Here is a 15468-nt window from a genome sequence, read left to right on the forward strand (position 1 = left end):
AGATGAGATCTTCCACAAAGTTCAAGGTTGGAGGACTTTGCAGGATGCTGACCAACAGTCAGCGGGTTGTTAGCTGATGCCCGTTTACTCCCCGATAACTCTCCAGAGGCTTAGTTTCCTCCAACTGTATATTAAGTTGAATTTTCAACTATTGGCCATTGTCTAAGCTTCTTAGCTGAAATTGACTAAAAGGTCTCATTGAGACCTTAAGAAAGTGAAGGGGACACTGAGGCAGGAAACAACAGAGAGATATTCAAGTAGGCTTTATCTCAGGGGGCCCCAGAAGAACCTCTAATTCTAGCTGACTTGAGGCTGGTTGTTCTGGGGTTCTGGGGTCATGGTCTACACATAAGATGGACTATACATATGGGAAGTTCCAATCAAGCAAGCCATCCACAGTAGTAGACAGACTCCGGGTTGACCCTCTCACTTGGTCCCGGATCCCTCACTCCATGGGGAGACTGCATACAGAGGAGAGCCAGAGTAGACCCACAAAAGCAGTGATTCTCAAGCTTAGGTGTGCAAAGAATCACCCAAGGGGCTGTTAAAACACACATGACAGGGTCTCACTCAGCATTGCTAGGTCTGTGGTGGAGCCTGAGCATTTGCATTTCTAGTAAGTCCTAAGATATTGCTGATACTACTACGGCCCACACTTTGAGAATCACTGCCTTAATAATGAGACCCTGGACAGACTAGGGTTGTCCTGGTCTGCAAGAGATACACCAGACTTTAAAGAGTATTCCGTCACGCCCTGGAAAAAGGAATGGAATGTAGGTCTGCAATGAACTTGGCTTTATTTTCATGCACGTGTGAAAGGGTGAGAACCATCTGATTAAGTGATTGCCTCATGAGAACAGAGTTTTTAAATAGATAAGCCTTAGGGTTGCTTGTCCCTCATATCTTTGCATTAGAAATTGGTAATATTTAAATCAGATTTAATTTTAGAGTTCTAACCTTCACTAGCATAAGACTAAACACAATAACAGCAGCATCTATGAAAATCATTTAGTGTTCAGTATTCTGGACAGGGTATTGTTCTCTCCAACAGCAAACTGTACCTACAATGGACAAGAGAAGGCCAAAGGCATAGGGGATGAAGGGATGCTAGACAGGGTCTCAAATATAGCACTCAGCCATCTAGCTTGGTGACCCTGGTGCACCAAGGTGGCTTGACCTAGATGGCATCAATAGGGCAAGGGATCTTTTTGTGATGGGTCTATAGCAAACCCCTGGGAAGACAGAGCTGCCTGGATGTTGTGGGATTTTTTAATTGAGATCAACCTTCTCTCTCCTCCTTATCATCTACACTGGAGGCCATCGTGGCTTGTAATGGAATATCCAGAATATTTCCAGAGAAAGTCACTCTTACTTGCCTGGCTAATCCATAGAGGGGAAAGTGGTCGCCTTTTATGTCACACAGGAAGTAATAGTCCATGGGCAGACCACTGCAGTGAGCTCTCCAAGCTCATAGGCACCTGCTACTATAAGTAGTATGGGTACAAGACCCATCACTGTTCCTTTCCCCAAGCCGTGTTGAACCTCTAGCCAGTTCTTGAACTCTGGGAGATCTGTGATGCCTTTTTTTTTCCCTTTCTTCCCTGATGAACTTCTATTCATCCTTAAGAACCCTGCCCAGATGTTACACCCACCATGAACCTATGTCTCTGGTTCATCTGGCCAGATGAAACTAGTTCCTCCTTCGATTAGGTTTCCATATCATGTCACATATACATCATACTTATCACACTGTTCTTTGAAGGTGTGTTCATGTGTTTGTCTTTCCTCACCTCTAGGTTATTTGCTCTTGGAAGTTAAATATTATGTTATATTCTTCTTTGTGTCCTTAGCACCTAACATAGTGGCTGGCATAGGGCCTGCAAGTTTTACAGTTTAATTAATGAAAAAAAAAAATAAGAAACTCTTAATCTCACAAAACAAACTTAGGGTTGCGGGGGGGGGGTAGGGAGAGGGTGGTTGGGTTATGGACATTGGGGAGGGTATGTGCTATGGTGAGTGCTATGAAGTGTGTAAACCTGGCGATTCACAGACCTGTACCCCTGGGACTAATAATACATTATGTGTTAATAAAACAAAACAAAAACAAAAACAAAATTAATTAAAAAAAAATTCGAGTGTTTGGGTGGGAGAAAGCATTACTTAAGAATCCAGTAGGGATACAGGCCAGAAAAGATGAATTGACATCATAGAATCACAGATGATCAGGGCAGGAGAATTTAGCTATCATCATAGTAGTTCCTTGTCTTCTGGAAGAGGAAGCTGGGAGATGCTTAACTGTGGGTTCCAGTCAAATGGTCAGTCAGTCTTGGCCAAATACCTGGATGAAGAATTTGTGCACTGGATTTCCCAGGAGCCCACCTATTACCCCCAGCGACATGCCATCCTCCTCCAGTTGCTAAACCCAACCCCAAGAAAGCATGACGGTGTACTTTGCCACGGAGTCTAACATTTCTAAAGGGTGTGTAGGTAAATTCCCATCTCTAGACTTGAATACCAATTGACTATGAGAAGGTTTTTCTGGTGCTTCTGAGGCAAACAGAATATTTTGAGTAGAGTGGGTAAGGAAGAGGAACGGAAATATCCCAGTCCTTAATATCATGATTTCCAACAGCAGAAAAACCACTCCAGATGCTCTTTCTACCTGCCTGTCCTCTACCTCCTATATGTGATTAGGAACTTGGTGGCTTCATTGACATTTGCTTCTGTAGTACAAGATGAGAGGGAGTTGAAGGGAGAAAAGTGGTGGGGGTCCATACTGGAAAAAACATGATATGGAAAGGGGTTTTTGGAATTAGAGAGACATTATAAACAGGAAAGATACAGATGTCATTCTAAAACTTTTTTGGGGGGTGGGGACTCAATCCTTCACAAGTGCTACAATAGACATAATAATTCATTCACTTATTCACTAAAAATGTTGTCATTCTCCAGCTTAAAGCCCTCCACTCCCTTCCCCTTAGGATAAAACCATCGTTCCAGCTATGTCTTTGCAGACCTAGTTCCTTTTACCTCCCCATTCATTTCTGCACATGTTCAGCAATTTTGACTTGTTTCTACCTCAGGGCCTTTGCACTTGCTGTTCCTTCTGCCTGGAAAGCTCTCTCCCTCCTTCCTTTTCATTCTTTAGATCTCATCCTGAAGACCACTTCCTCCAAGAACTCTTCACTGAGCAATCTGTCTACAGGATCTCCTCTCTACACCCCGCAATCTGTTCACCATACCTTGTGTATTTCCTTCATGACATGTAAAGAATCAGAAGATATGTTTTTTATTTATGTAAGACTATAAGCTCCATAAGAGAGGAGATCCTGTCTATCTTATTCACTGCTGGGTCTCCAGCACCCAGATCAGTGCTTAACAAATAGCAGGTGCTCAGGAAATATTGCTGAATGAATGAAGGAAACACTTAACATATATACAAGGTTTATAGAAGTGAGAGGGGAACAGAAAACTTCCATTGCTTCTAGGAACTACAATCTAAACTCGAATAGTATTTTTTTTCTCATTGTATCACCTATATATTTTCTGATTGATAAAATTTGACTTTTGGCATGATTCTCTGAGAGGCACAACCCAATTCCGTAAGAGTTTTCTGTTCTCTATCCAGTGGTCAGGTCATACTATTCGCCACCATTACTGATTTGGATTTTTATCAGAGTACCAACTTGGTCTCGATTGTCAGGACTTTTTCTTCCATATAATTTATCTTAAGTTGGGCCATCCCAAGTTGGGTCTACTACATGTGCATGTGTGTAATGTACAGAATAATTTCTGGTTTGGTGCTGAGTCAGGGTCTGCTGGAGCAGGGCACTGGGGCGGGACAGGAAGCTCCTCACTGGGACCCATGGGCTGCATCCAGGCAGAAACCAAGCACTCTGGCACAAGAATGGGAGGCAGGGATCACCGCGTGTGCAAGGTCAGCCCCTGGCAATTTTGGTAGCTAGACTCTAGGTCCTTCCCAGGTGCTGATGCCAGTAAAGACCCAAAACTCAGGGAATGGGATTTGTCCTATTGGCATGCCCCTGCCTAGGACGTGTACACTATTATACCCTTCTACCTAGGGTACAGCTATCCACCTGCTAGGGAATATGGTAAAGCACCCATCTAATGCCAGCTCTCTCATCCCACAGAGTCCTGGCCCGTGGTCGTGCAGTCCAGGGGGCTTGGATGGCATGCTGGACCCAAGCTCAGCTCAGCGTCCGGGCCTAATAACGGCTTTTCCAAGGCAGCAGCTTTCTGTCCTGGCCCCACCGAGGTAAGCACTTGAGGGGTGCCTGCCTCACTGAGGCTGCTGGCTCTGGAGCATCTGAGGCAGCTGGATATGAGCTCCAGGCTGAAGAAGGGGAGTCACATCTGTTAATCAGCTGGGCTCTGGGATGGGCCTAGTGATCCAGCACATGTGGCCTTCATGTTCTCAGCTGGTCCCATACCTTCAGGGACAGGTTAAGAGTCTGAGCTGTCCACCTCTGTAGTAACAGAACCCGGGACTTCCAACAGACAGAGAGCAGCAGTCAGACCCTCCACACAGCGCCTGGTCTGTCTGAGTAGGCAGCCTTGTGAGATGAAGTATCCTTGATCACTTTCACGTCCTTGGCCATGGAGTAGAAGGTGAGGGAAGCTCCAGATCAGGGGGCAGAGGCCAGTGCTGAGTTCCACTGTGGCTGGGTGTATGCCTGCTTCTGGGTACTTACTCTTACACCTGTCTGTTTCCTCCTCTGTACAACAGGCATCATGATAAGGCCTCCTCCCAGGTTTGTTGCAAAGGTTAATGAGGTACTTATGCCCAATAAAGGATAATGATGATAATTATGATCTCCCCTCATTCATTTTAAATGTGTGCCTAAGACTTCAGGCCAGTAGATCCTGGTCCCAGGAAAGCCGCAGGTGCCTGTACTCACTAGTGCCTTCTGGCTGCATATTTCTATCATGGGCACTCTGAGTGCTTTTGGACAAAATCAACCTGATGCCTAGAAACCTGATCAACCAAACAGGAAAATAATCTAATATTCAGGTGTTCCCCAGTGTACGGATTTGTGGCACAAGGAAGGTAAAACTTACAGCCTGTTGAATGGAATTCTCATTTTGATGTTGGTGAACAACTCAGTGTAGCCATGGGTTTCAGTGCATGTGTGGCCTCAGGGCTCTCTCCTCAGGAAGGTGCTGAGGCTGAGCAATGGGAAGCTCCCATACTTGGAGCCCGCCACTCACTAGCTGCAGAACCCCTAGGTCACTCAGACTCCCCAACACCCATGTGTCCCCTCTGTCAAATTCAAGGATTGGACCAGATCGCTGATTCTCAAAACATAGTCCTCGGCCCAGCGGCGTCAGTATCACCTGGGAGCCTGTGAGAAGCGTCGAGTCTTGGGCCCCACCCTAGGCCTACTTGTTCAGAAACTCTGGGAGTGGGGTCCAGCAATCTGCAGTTTGGCAGATCTTCCAGGTAATTCTGACACCCTGAACCTCTGGACTTGATCATCTCTGATGTCCCTTCCGGTCCAAGCTTCCTCCCCAGGGAGAGGCCAGCAGAGGCGCTCACTGGGTTCTGTCCTGGCAATGCTATTCTCTGCTGAGGCCTCAGGGAGACCTCCCTGGGGAGCTGAGGAGCGGCAGAAGGCCTCTCACATTCCACGCAGGCGCTGACAACTGGGGGTGTCCCCATCTTTACACTGAAGACCGCAGCATGTTTACATGAGAGCAAGGCCAAGTGTACGTGGAAAAGGACCCTTGACCCACTCTCATAACATGGCAAGTAGGATGGAAGGGGAGGCTGGCTTTCCTCAGCCACAGGCACTTGGCCTCACTAGCACTAATGATCTCGGTTCACTGACTCAGTCTCTGGCCCAGAATCACTACTAGCTCTACGCACCACCCCTCTGAGGCAGGAATCTTCATACTCCCTGGACAGTGAACCACAACGGGTTCGGTCCCCAGGTGCTGTCAAGGATGTGGGCCACCTGCTCAGCTGCATCCAGCAGCTTCTTCACCTCCCCACGTGCAGCCTGAGTCAGTATGCAGATCACTCACCAGGTGCAGGAAATTTCTGTCATCACTGGAGCATAGGAACCAGGGAAACCCCCAGAATGTACCCCTGGTCCGAGAGGGCACAAACGTCGGGGAGCCCTGAATAAAAGGCACCCCCCCAACACACATACACATACACACTGTCTTAATCCTATGTCCTCCATTCAGGCTAGGAGCAGGACAAATACAGAACATTCAGTCCTGGCACAAAACACATTCCCCCATGTGAGCCCCTAATGGCATCATCCCCAGCTGATCATTCAGCTGATAGGGCTCTGCTTTGAGAAGCCTCAATGAGGACCACCTGTCGTGTCACCAGGAGAAAGGCTTCGAGGGTTGTTCTTTTTTTTTTTTTTTTAAGATTTTATTTATTTATTTGACAGACAGAGATTACAAGTAGGCAGAGAGGCAGAGAGAGAGAGGAGGAAGCAGGCTCCCTGCTGAGCAGAGAGCCCGATGCGGGACTCAATCCCAGAACCCTGAGACCATGACCTGAGCCAAAGGCAGAGGCTTAACCCACTGAGCCACCCAGGTGCCCCTCGAGGGTGGTTCTTAAAAAGAAAGAAAGAAAAGTCACTCCATGGCTTTATGTCAGCCAAGGAGAGAATGTTCTTTTGTAAACTGCGCTTTGTTCATCGTTATCACTGGACTAGAAATCACACTCGTTTTTTTTTTCTTTTCTTTAGTTCTCCGCTGATGATTTTTAAAAAGAAACACTTACTTAATTTAAAAAGAAATAGTCGAAGGGGATTAAATAGGACACTTACCATGATGAGCCCTCAGTAATGGTTAGAGTTGTCGAATCACTGTGTTATACACCTGAAATTCCTATAACACTATTAACTTTACTGGAACTAAAATAAAAAGCTTAATGAAAATGAATAAGTAAAAATATTTGATACTGTCCCTGTCTTATGAGAAAATGTCAGATATGGCAATATTCTCACTTGAAAAAACAAAAACACGCCAAGAAGTATATTTTAAATATAAAAACTAAAGTTTTAAAAAAGATTATGGGGTATGCTATTAGGGGTGAGTCGATTAAAAACTTGAATGAGAGAACATTTCCAACATTTTCAAAAATTTTAACGAAGCAGTCTGTGCCTGATGCAACCCTCCCCCGTGATGAAATGCCGTCCATTACCATGTGTTATTGTGACAGTGAACTGGAAGTCACCGTCGACGTTAAGAATTCAGTAGCACCTGCAGTGCTGGGCAGAGCAGTAACCTGTATGGCTGCTGAAACTCGAAGCATGTCCGAGCTGGAAGATTCCTCAAGAGTCCGCGGTCGCGTGGAGAAGTGAAGGAGCACAGAAGCAGGGGCGCGTCCACCCCTCCCTGACTCTTAGAGCCGGAGTCACCTGTGAACACTAGGTCACCTGGACACAACGAAGAGGGGCAGGGTGCTTTTCTGGCTCCAGGGAGTTTGCCTGGGGGTGGGAGGAGATGAGAACACAAGGGTCCTCAGGCAGGACTAAGGAAATGCTCTGCAGAAGTGGAGAAGGGAGAGAGTTGGTCTCTGTGGAAATAGAAAAAGGCCCCCCCAGTGGAGGTGATGTGTGAGTTGGGTGCTAAAAGGTGATGTGAATGACTCCAACCAACAGAGGAGGGGAGCAGAAAAGGCACAGGGAGGGCGGGGGTGGGGGGCATTCCTGGCCAAGAAGATGCTGAACCGAGAGGACAGCTGCTCACCACTGGACCCTCTGGACAGGGCCAGGTGATCAGAGCGGGGCTTCAAGAGGTTAAATGGGGTGGCTAGGGACAATAGGCACTGAAAGAAGAGAGATGAGGGCCCAGGATATCAGTGGGGAGGTGGCTCTGTGACCTGAACCAGGAACAGGAGGTGAGAATGGAAACTACAGTTTCAAGAGGTGCTACTGGAATGGAATGCAAAGGGCTGGGGGGAGGGCCAGGAGGAAGGAGTAGAGGCCAGCATTGAGCTGAGGTTTGGAGCTGGTGGACAAAGGGATGGTGGTTCCAGGGCCAGCATAAAGGGAAATGTTGAAGAAACACGTTTAGGAGGGGAGTGTGGGGAGATGGTCACAAGAGATAGCTGCTGGGGAACGACACCATAAACCATCAAGTGGTCCAAAACAGGGCTGCTGCTGTTGAGAGGGAAGGCGGGACTGATCATCCTGAAGCGGAGTAGCAGTGTGAAGATTTTTGCTTGGGATGCCTTGCGTTTCAAATGTCAGTATCCAGGGAGAGTCCCTGGAGGTTCAGAACCGGCTTTTGAAAGAGCAGTGGGGCTAGAGATCCCAGTCCAGGCATCAATCCCACAGAAGTCTCAGCCGCCTCCTTAGAAGAGGATGGGCTTACCAAGGGGGAGACCGGAGGAGGAGGTGGGAACCCTTGGTCATGGGAAATAGGGAGCAGTACGTCCCTTATTACCATCAAAACCCTAAAGTTTTGTGGTTTTCTTTTTCCATTTCCCCATCCAAATTCTAAGCGTTACTAATTTGGATATAAATGGATGAATTTTCGGTTTCATTTCTTCTCCCTTCTTCTATCTGATGAGAGATACCATGTATTGAGAAGAAAGAAAAGGAGCAAACCAAGGGGCTTGACTTAGCTGCCAGCCAACTGAATGCTCAGTTCTGTGGCAGTCGGCTGGACAGTTGATGTGCCACACCATTAGCCAGCAGAACCAGCAGTGGGCAGAAGCCCAGATGTGCATAGCCGGCTGGAGGACTGGAGTAAACACCAGTGTTTTTTCAAAGTAACCCAAGAGAAAAGAATGTGGTGGTTTTATTCTTGGTATTTCACCAAAGAGCTGCCTATTTCCAGTGGGGATGGAAGGGGGAAACACAGTATTGAAGAGAAGAATGCATCGCTTTGAAACAGATTAGAAAGGCACCCTGCAGCCACAGCCACAAAATCCAAGAGAAGGCACCTACCACAGTGAGAAGAAGGCAGGCAGTGAGCTTCTTGGGCCTTCCCTGTTCACTCCTTCATTCGTTTGCCTTACATTATTTGAGAACCTGCTATGTGCCAGCACTGCGCATGGCTCCAGAAATATTTAACTCTAAATGGCACAGCTTCTAAAGTGCTCTCGGGAGACAGACAATGTACGTGATTATCCATGGCACTGGGAAAGGTGATAGGGTTATGGGCAAGCCGCCATGGAAGACAGGAGAGGGGCTCACCGAGGAAGGAGTGGCTAGGGCAGGTGGATGAGACACGACTCTGCGCTCCGGGACCTTGCAGCCAGCGGGAGACAGGCTGAAATCTTACAGGAGTAAGCTCAGAGAGCAAACAAGCAGCGGTACGACTGAAGAAGATGAAGTCCTTGGCCACAGGACACTGGAATGACTCAGAAGTAAGGAGATGTGTGCGCACCTTTCAATCCCAGCAGCATCCCTGTGAAATAGTTGTTATTGCCTGCTTTTTCCCAATGAGGAAACTAAGGCTCAGAAAGATTAAGTGACTTCCCTCTGCTTGGAAGTAGCCAAGATGGAAATCTGAACAAGGTTTTCTAACTCCAAATCCAATGCAGAAGGGCTTGTGGGGGTGGGGATGGGAAAGGGGAAGGGTTGGAATAGGAAGTCTGGGCCCCTTCTCTAGGGGATGCCACTAAGCCTACCAAGATTTAGAGACGCTTCACAGAGGAGGTGACATTTGATATCCATCCACAGGTGTGACTGGGACCTCCACAGTCAGCTGCCCTGGGGGGTGGTCACAGGTGGGCAACTCTGGTACAGTGTTGGAACCCTGTCTGGGCTTGCTCGCGCTGCCTCTTGGGGACAGATGGATTTCTGCCATTTGCTATATACTCACATTGGAGTAAATAATAAAAGGAAAAGGCATGTTTAGGAATGAAAGACAAAGGCACCTGGCTCAGTCAGTTGGGCGTCAGCCCTCTGCTCAGGTCATGATCCTCAAGTCATGAGATCGAGTCCCAAGTCAGGCTCTCTGTCCCTCCCCCTACTCGTGTGCTCACTCTTTCTCTCTCTCTCTCTCTCTCTCTCTCTCTCTCTCTCCCTCAACTGAATAAATAAAATATTTTCCAAAGAAAAAGGATGACAGACAAAGTAGGGCGGAAGGAAGGGTGGACTGATTTCAGAAGGGGTCAGCTTTGGATTCTGTTCCTCGTAGTGCTGATGACTTTAGGACTGTTGGTTAATTTTCTGTGGATCACTTTCCTTGTATATGAAAGAAAGATGATAAATCCTAAGCCAAGACTAATGAGAAATTAGAAATGAATGCAGTTGAAAAGTTTTAAAATGTCGCACGACAAGGAGCTATATCAGCGTCGGTATTTCTACGTCCTGGCTGGTGGCTGACTAGGCAGGCAATGCTGGTCCCAGAGCTCTGTACTTTTTTGCTAGACATGATGTTTCATGGATTTGCAACAAGGGTTCCCCATCACCAGATCTCAGAGCTGACCAGTGCTGCTGTGTGAAGAGGGTGGATTCAGGGCTGGGGCTTCAAGACAAGTCCTGGGAAACCCTTCCCACTGCCTTCCCAGGAGAGTCAAGGCATTGGGCTCAACACAGTGCTAAGGACAGGAGTCAGACACACACGGACACCTGCAGCTGGCAGACACAGCACTCAGAGGACCCTGTACATGGTGCTGCCAAGTTCACACGGTGCCTCAGGCTGGAATTTGGGGGCTCTATCCCTTCCTGAAAAAGCCCAGCCCCTTGATGGCATGACCGTATCTCCAGGTCACCTGAGCCAGCCCTATTTATACCTGTCGTCCTCTGTCATTGTGGCCAGCAGCCCCTCTCACCCTCAAAGTCTCTCGGTTTGAACGGTAAATTCCAGAGTCACCTTGTCCTTGGACTCCCAGGTGAGACAGCTCTTTGGGATCCTCTCGGGAGGTCAAGACCCAGAAACTGCCTTTGTACAGAACTCCGTGCCCCGTGGACTAATCCCCGTTTCTGTCTCCTTCCAGGTGCACAGCGTAATGTCCATGTTGTTCTACACTCTGATCACAGCTCTTTTGATCGGCACCCAGGCAGAAGCCCACCCCGAGAGCCATGTCCCAGCAGGACACGCCATCCCCCAGGCCCACTGGACTAAGCTTCAGCATTCCCTTGACACAGCCCTCCGCCGAGCCCGCAGCACCCCGGCAGGGGCAATAGCAGCCAGGGTGGCCGGGCAGACCCGCAACATCACTGTGGACCCCAAACTCTTTAAAAAGCGGCGACTGCGCTCACCCCGCGTGCTGTTCAGCACGCACCCCCCACCTGTGGCCGCAGATACTCAGGATCTGGACTTGGAGGCGGGCGGAGCCGCCTTGGCCAACAGGACTCGCAGGAGCAAGCGGTCGTCGTCCCACCCGGTCTTCCACCGGGGCGAGTTCTCGGTGTGCGACAGCGTCAGCGTGTGGGTGGGCGACAAGACCACCGCCACGGACATCAAGGGCAAGGAGGTGATGGTCTTGGGGGAGGTGAACATTAATAACAGTGTGTTCAAACAGTACTTTTTTGAGACCAAGTGCCGGGACCCCACGCCCGTGGACAGCGGGTGCAGGGGCATCGACTCCAAGCACTGGAACTCGTATTGTACCACGACCCACACCTTCGTCAAGGCGCTGACCATGGACGGCAAGCAGGCTGCCTGGCGGTTTATCCGGATCGACACGGCCTGCGTGTGCGTTCTCAGCAGGAAGACTGGGAGAAGAGCCTGACCTGCAGGACGGCCCCCACCCTCCCCGAGCTCCCCCTCCACACCCTCCTGGGCCCCTCCCTACCTCAGCCTGTAAATTATTTTAAATTATAAGGACTGCATGGTAATTTATAGTTTATACAGTTTTAAAAAATCATTATTTATTAAATTTTTGGAAGCATCCCATGTGCCGGCACTCCAGTCATTGTCCCCAAGTGTGACCCTCTGCAAGTCTGGGGACATTGTGGGGTGAATTTACCCGTGGCACCGCTGGCTGTCATCCTCCCCCCACCCCAGCCAGCTCTGCAAACTTCAGGGCAAAGCTGACTGGGTTCACAGATTCCCCTAAGCTGGACATAATTAGAAAGGGACGTCTGCTGGATTGCAACTCTGCTCAGCATTCCAGAGCCAAAGCTACCTAATCCTTGGATTACCTGGCCCACTGCCCCAGTGCATGAGCCTCGGGGAGGTTTGGGGAGCCTCAGCAGAAGCAGGTCCACTGCTTCAGAGTCCTAGAGGGACTCGCCTTACAGTAGGAAGAGTCTTGCACCAAAGACCTATGAGGCTGGCTTGCTTCGGGGTCGGGGGAGAGATTTGCTCTTGGCTGAAATGCTGTCTGGAAGAATGGTAATGAAATAATCTCATGAGAGCTGTCATGGTAGATCTGATTTCACGTTAAGATTGCCTTAGGACGAATGGCGGGCCCTCCACATATCCTCCAGAGGCTTCCTGCAGAAAGAGATCATTACCCGAGAACACATGAGGGCCTCCAGCACTCTTGCCACCCACTGTCGGCCCCACAGCAGCTTCCAATGGCCCCAGTGTTGGGCCATGATCGCGGGGCCAAGAACTTCCCAGACAGAACTAATTGGGTGACTTCTGTCAGTGACTGAAGGTGGGGAGGGGTCAGGAAACTGGGAGAGTAGATGGTGGTAGACGGGAAAGAGGTCAACACAGTGAGAACCCACGCAAAACTCGGGGAGGTGCAGAGGAAAGGTGGGCCAAGCCAGAAGGGAACAAAGACTTCCTGCTGCTCCCTGACAGGGCACAGTGAACAGGAGAGGGGAGAGGAGAGGCTAGTGAGGAGGGGGCCCCAGGGCAGAAAGAGATGAAAAGGGTGTCGTGTTGACTAGCCTCAGTATCCTGGGCCTCCAAAACCTCCAACACCCTGAGCAATTGTGTTTTGGGGGGGTTATGCTCATCAACACTGACTACTTCAAGAGGTCTTGGCCAGGGGTAGGGGTGACAGAGTTCCACCCACCCCCAGCTGCCACCTGCCCCTTAACTTACTTATTTTCCCTGAAGGTGCATTTTTTCCCCGAAGGTGCATTTTTTCCCCGAAGGTGCATTTTTTCCCCCAGAGGAACACGTACACTGAAATGGAATTTCTGCTTTCCTAGCATCGCTTCCTGGCCAGGGTGAAAGGCCTACTCTAGTTTTTAGACCCAAATGGTCCCTCTGATTTGAAAAAAAAAAAAAAGAGAAAAAGCTCCTATCCATTCCTCTATAACACGGTCTGTCCCTCCCGCCCCCAACCCAATCCAAATAGGGCCAAATTAGAAATGTAGAGAGCTCTGGCAAGAGAGACATTTGATTAGGGGGAAAGCATGACGAAAATGCACCCTATTTTTCCTGTCAAAGCTACTGCAATTGGAATAAAGATTTATGCTCAAGAAACACCAACCAGAACATTGCGTGCCGAGATATTGGTCAGATAAAGGCTGGGGAGAGGGAGCCCTCCCACTGGCCTGTGTCTGTGGCTTTTTCCCTGGGCTCCAGGGCCCGAGGCTTCGGCCCTCCTGGCTCTGCCTGCAGACCATTCCTGGGGGCCTTCCTCCTCGGGCTGGCAGGCTTGCGGGGTCCTGACCGTGGCGAGGGCAGGCAGTGAGGGAGGCATTTCGCCAGCTCCCAGCCCCAAAACTCCATTTATGAGCGGCTCCACCAGCATGAAGAGTCTGGGGAGCTTGTCCCGGCGCTGTACGCCGCTGGGACGCCAACAATGGGTATTCCGGACGCTCCTGGCCTGCCGGAGGGAAGGCAGCCTCCAAGCCTCTGAGGAAGGACGGAGGCCGAGGCTCAGGTAAGAGGGGGTCCCTTTCACCCCACCCGTGCCAAGGCCTTCCCCAAAGGCAGCAAAGCTCGAGGCCCAGCTCCCGAGTCGCCGCGTGGGGGGCAGTGTTTTCACACCCCGCATCGGGATATCGGTTTGGCCCAGGAGAGTCGGGGCAGTCCAAAAACAACCCCAAACCCGGTGGTTGTGCAGCTTGGACTCTGCGCCCACACCCAGGGCAGCTCTGGCTTCCAGACCCACCCCAGCTGCCTCTGAGAGGCGGGCCCAGGTCATCGGGGCGCCAGACACATGAACCCGTTGAAACAATAGCTCGTAACCACCCATTATGCCCCACAGAGGGGCAGCTGCTGAGGATCCCACTGGCCCTTCCTTTGCTCGCCACGCGAGATTTCCTGCCCAGTTCCCCCGAAGGCCGGAGAGTCGAGCTGATACCCTCTCCTCTGCAGCTTCCTCGGCCAGAAGGCCTCCCTCCAACATGCCAAAGAAAACTAGAGTGAGCCCCAGGCTTGTCCTCAGCCGGACACAGCCCAGCCCTCCTAGCAAAGCAAAACTCCTGGTTCTGGGACATGAGAGCAATGCGGTGCCTGACTCTGGTTTCTATTCCCAGTCTGTCCCTCTGACCTCCTGTCCCCCAGCCAGGGCACTAGCGGCCCCTAGATCTGCTTCCACCACTAGCAAAACACCTACCGCAGAGAGAAGGGTCTTCAGCAGCCAACGAAACAGCTTGTTTCATCCCCATGAGACTTCGTCGAAGTCTCACCACTTTCTCTTCTGTCTAATCTGCATTCTGGGAGAAGAGCCCCAGACCTGGTGGACAGAGGACACAGGTGCAGCCCCTCATGGACCACGTGTTCTCTGCTCCTTAGACAAAAGGGGACGCTAGGAATGGGGGTGCAGAAATGAGTGCAAGTGTAGGCTATGAAGATCATAGGGGCCCAACTCGGACGTGACCTCAGGCTTTCTTCCACGGGCCTGAATTGAAGAGTGAGCGCCCCCAGGCCCCTGGTGATGAGGAAACAGCTGGGTGTGATGCCACAGACAAAGGGCTCGGTGTCAGCAGAGCTACATTCTAGGCCCCATTCCTATCTGTGAGCCTCGGCAAGCCACAGCCCCTCTTTGGCCTCAGATCCTGCAGCCGTGAGATGAAAATAATCATTCCTATCTCCCAGACTTGTGACCGTGAAGGCAAACCACATATCTGAAAGTAAACAGCCACATCCTATGCAAGTGTAAGGCAGAGTAACTTATCCTCAATGGAACAATTCCTGCGCTGATTATAGGGCAGTGACCACTGTGCTGGTGATCGGGAACCATTGGTTTATGGGCTGAGATATCAATCCAGTAAAGGAAACCTTCTGATCAGTGGGCGTCATGGAATATGAATGTGCGTATGGCATAGTCAGGCCCAGAAGGTCAAAAGCAAGGGTGTGGGCTCTGGGGTCAGACAAGCCAGGTACTTCTCCTTAGGCTGTGTGACCTCAGGCAAGTTGCTTCACTTCCCTGGGTTTCCATTTCTTCAACATGAAATGGAGAAAATAGCAGCAGTCTTCTCAGAGGGCCTCGAGATGATTCTAGGAGACAACGTATAAATATACATAAGCTGGCGCTTCGAAGCACGTAATAAATGTTAGTTTTGAAAAGCCGAGTTGGCCGCGAAACCCTAAAAGGATGTTAGGACGGGGTGGAACCGCTTTCAGCAAGGCAAGGAGGCTCGTGAACAGACAGCTTCGTGGATGCCTCGG

The 15468-nt window shown here is 49.9% G+C and overlaps 1 protein-coding gene across 1 annotated transcript in view; it reads left to right on the plus strand.

Moving 5' to 3' along the window:
• The window catches only part of NGF (nerve growth factor), a 52432-nt gene extending 40596 nt beyond the window's left edge, over positions 1 to 11836 (plus strand). The window contains exons 2-3 of the mRNA XM_004771096.3: positions 4152 to 4276; positions 10940 to 11836. Of these exons, the coding sequence (XP_004771153.1) occupies positions 10952 to 11677 (726 nt within the window). The 5' untranslated portion in view covers positions 4152 to 4276; positions 10940 to 10951 and the 3' untranslated portion in view covers positions 11678 to 11836. The remainder of the gene's footprint in view (positions 1 to 4151; positions 4277 to 10939) is intronic.
• Positions 11837 to 15468: the final 3632 nt, after the last annotated feature.

This window comes from Mustela putorius, unplaced genomic scaffold (genome assembly GCF_011764305.1).
Source record: "Mustela putorius furo isolate JIRA1106 unplaced genomic scaffold, ASM1176430v1.1 tig00000585_pilon_pilon_pilon, whole genome shotgun sequence".
In the NCBI taxonomy this organism is placed as follows: domain Eukaryota; kingdom Metazoa; phylum Chordata; class Mammalia; order Carnivora; family Mustelidae; genus Mustela; species Mustela putorius.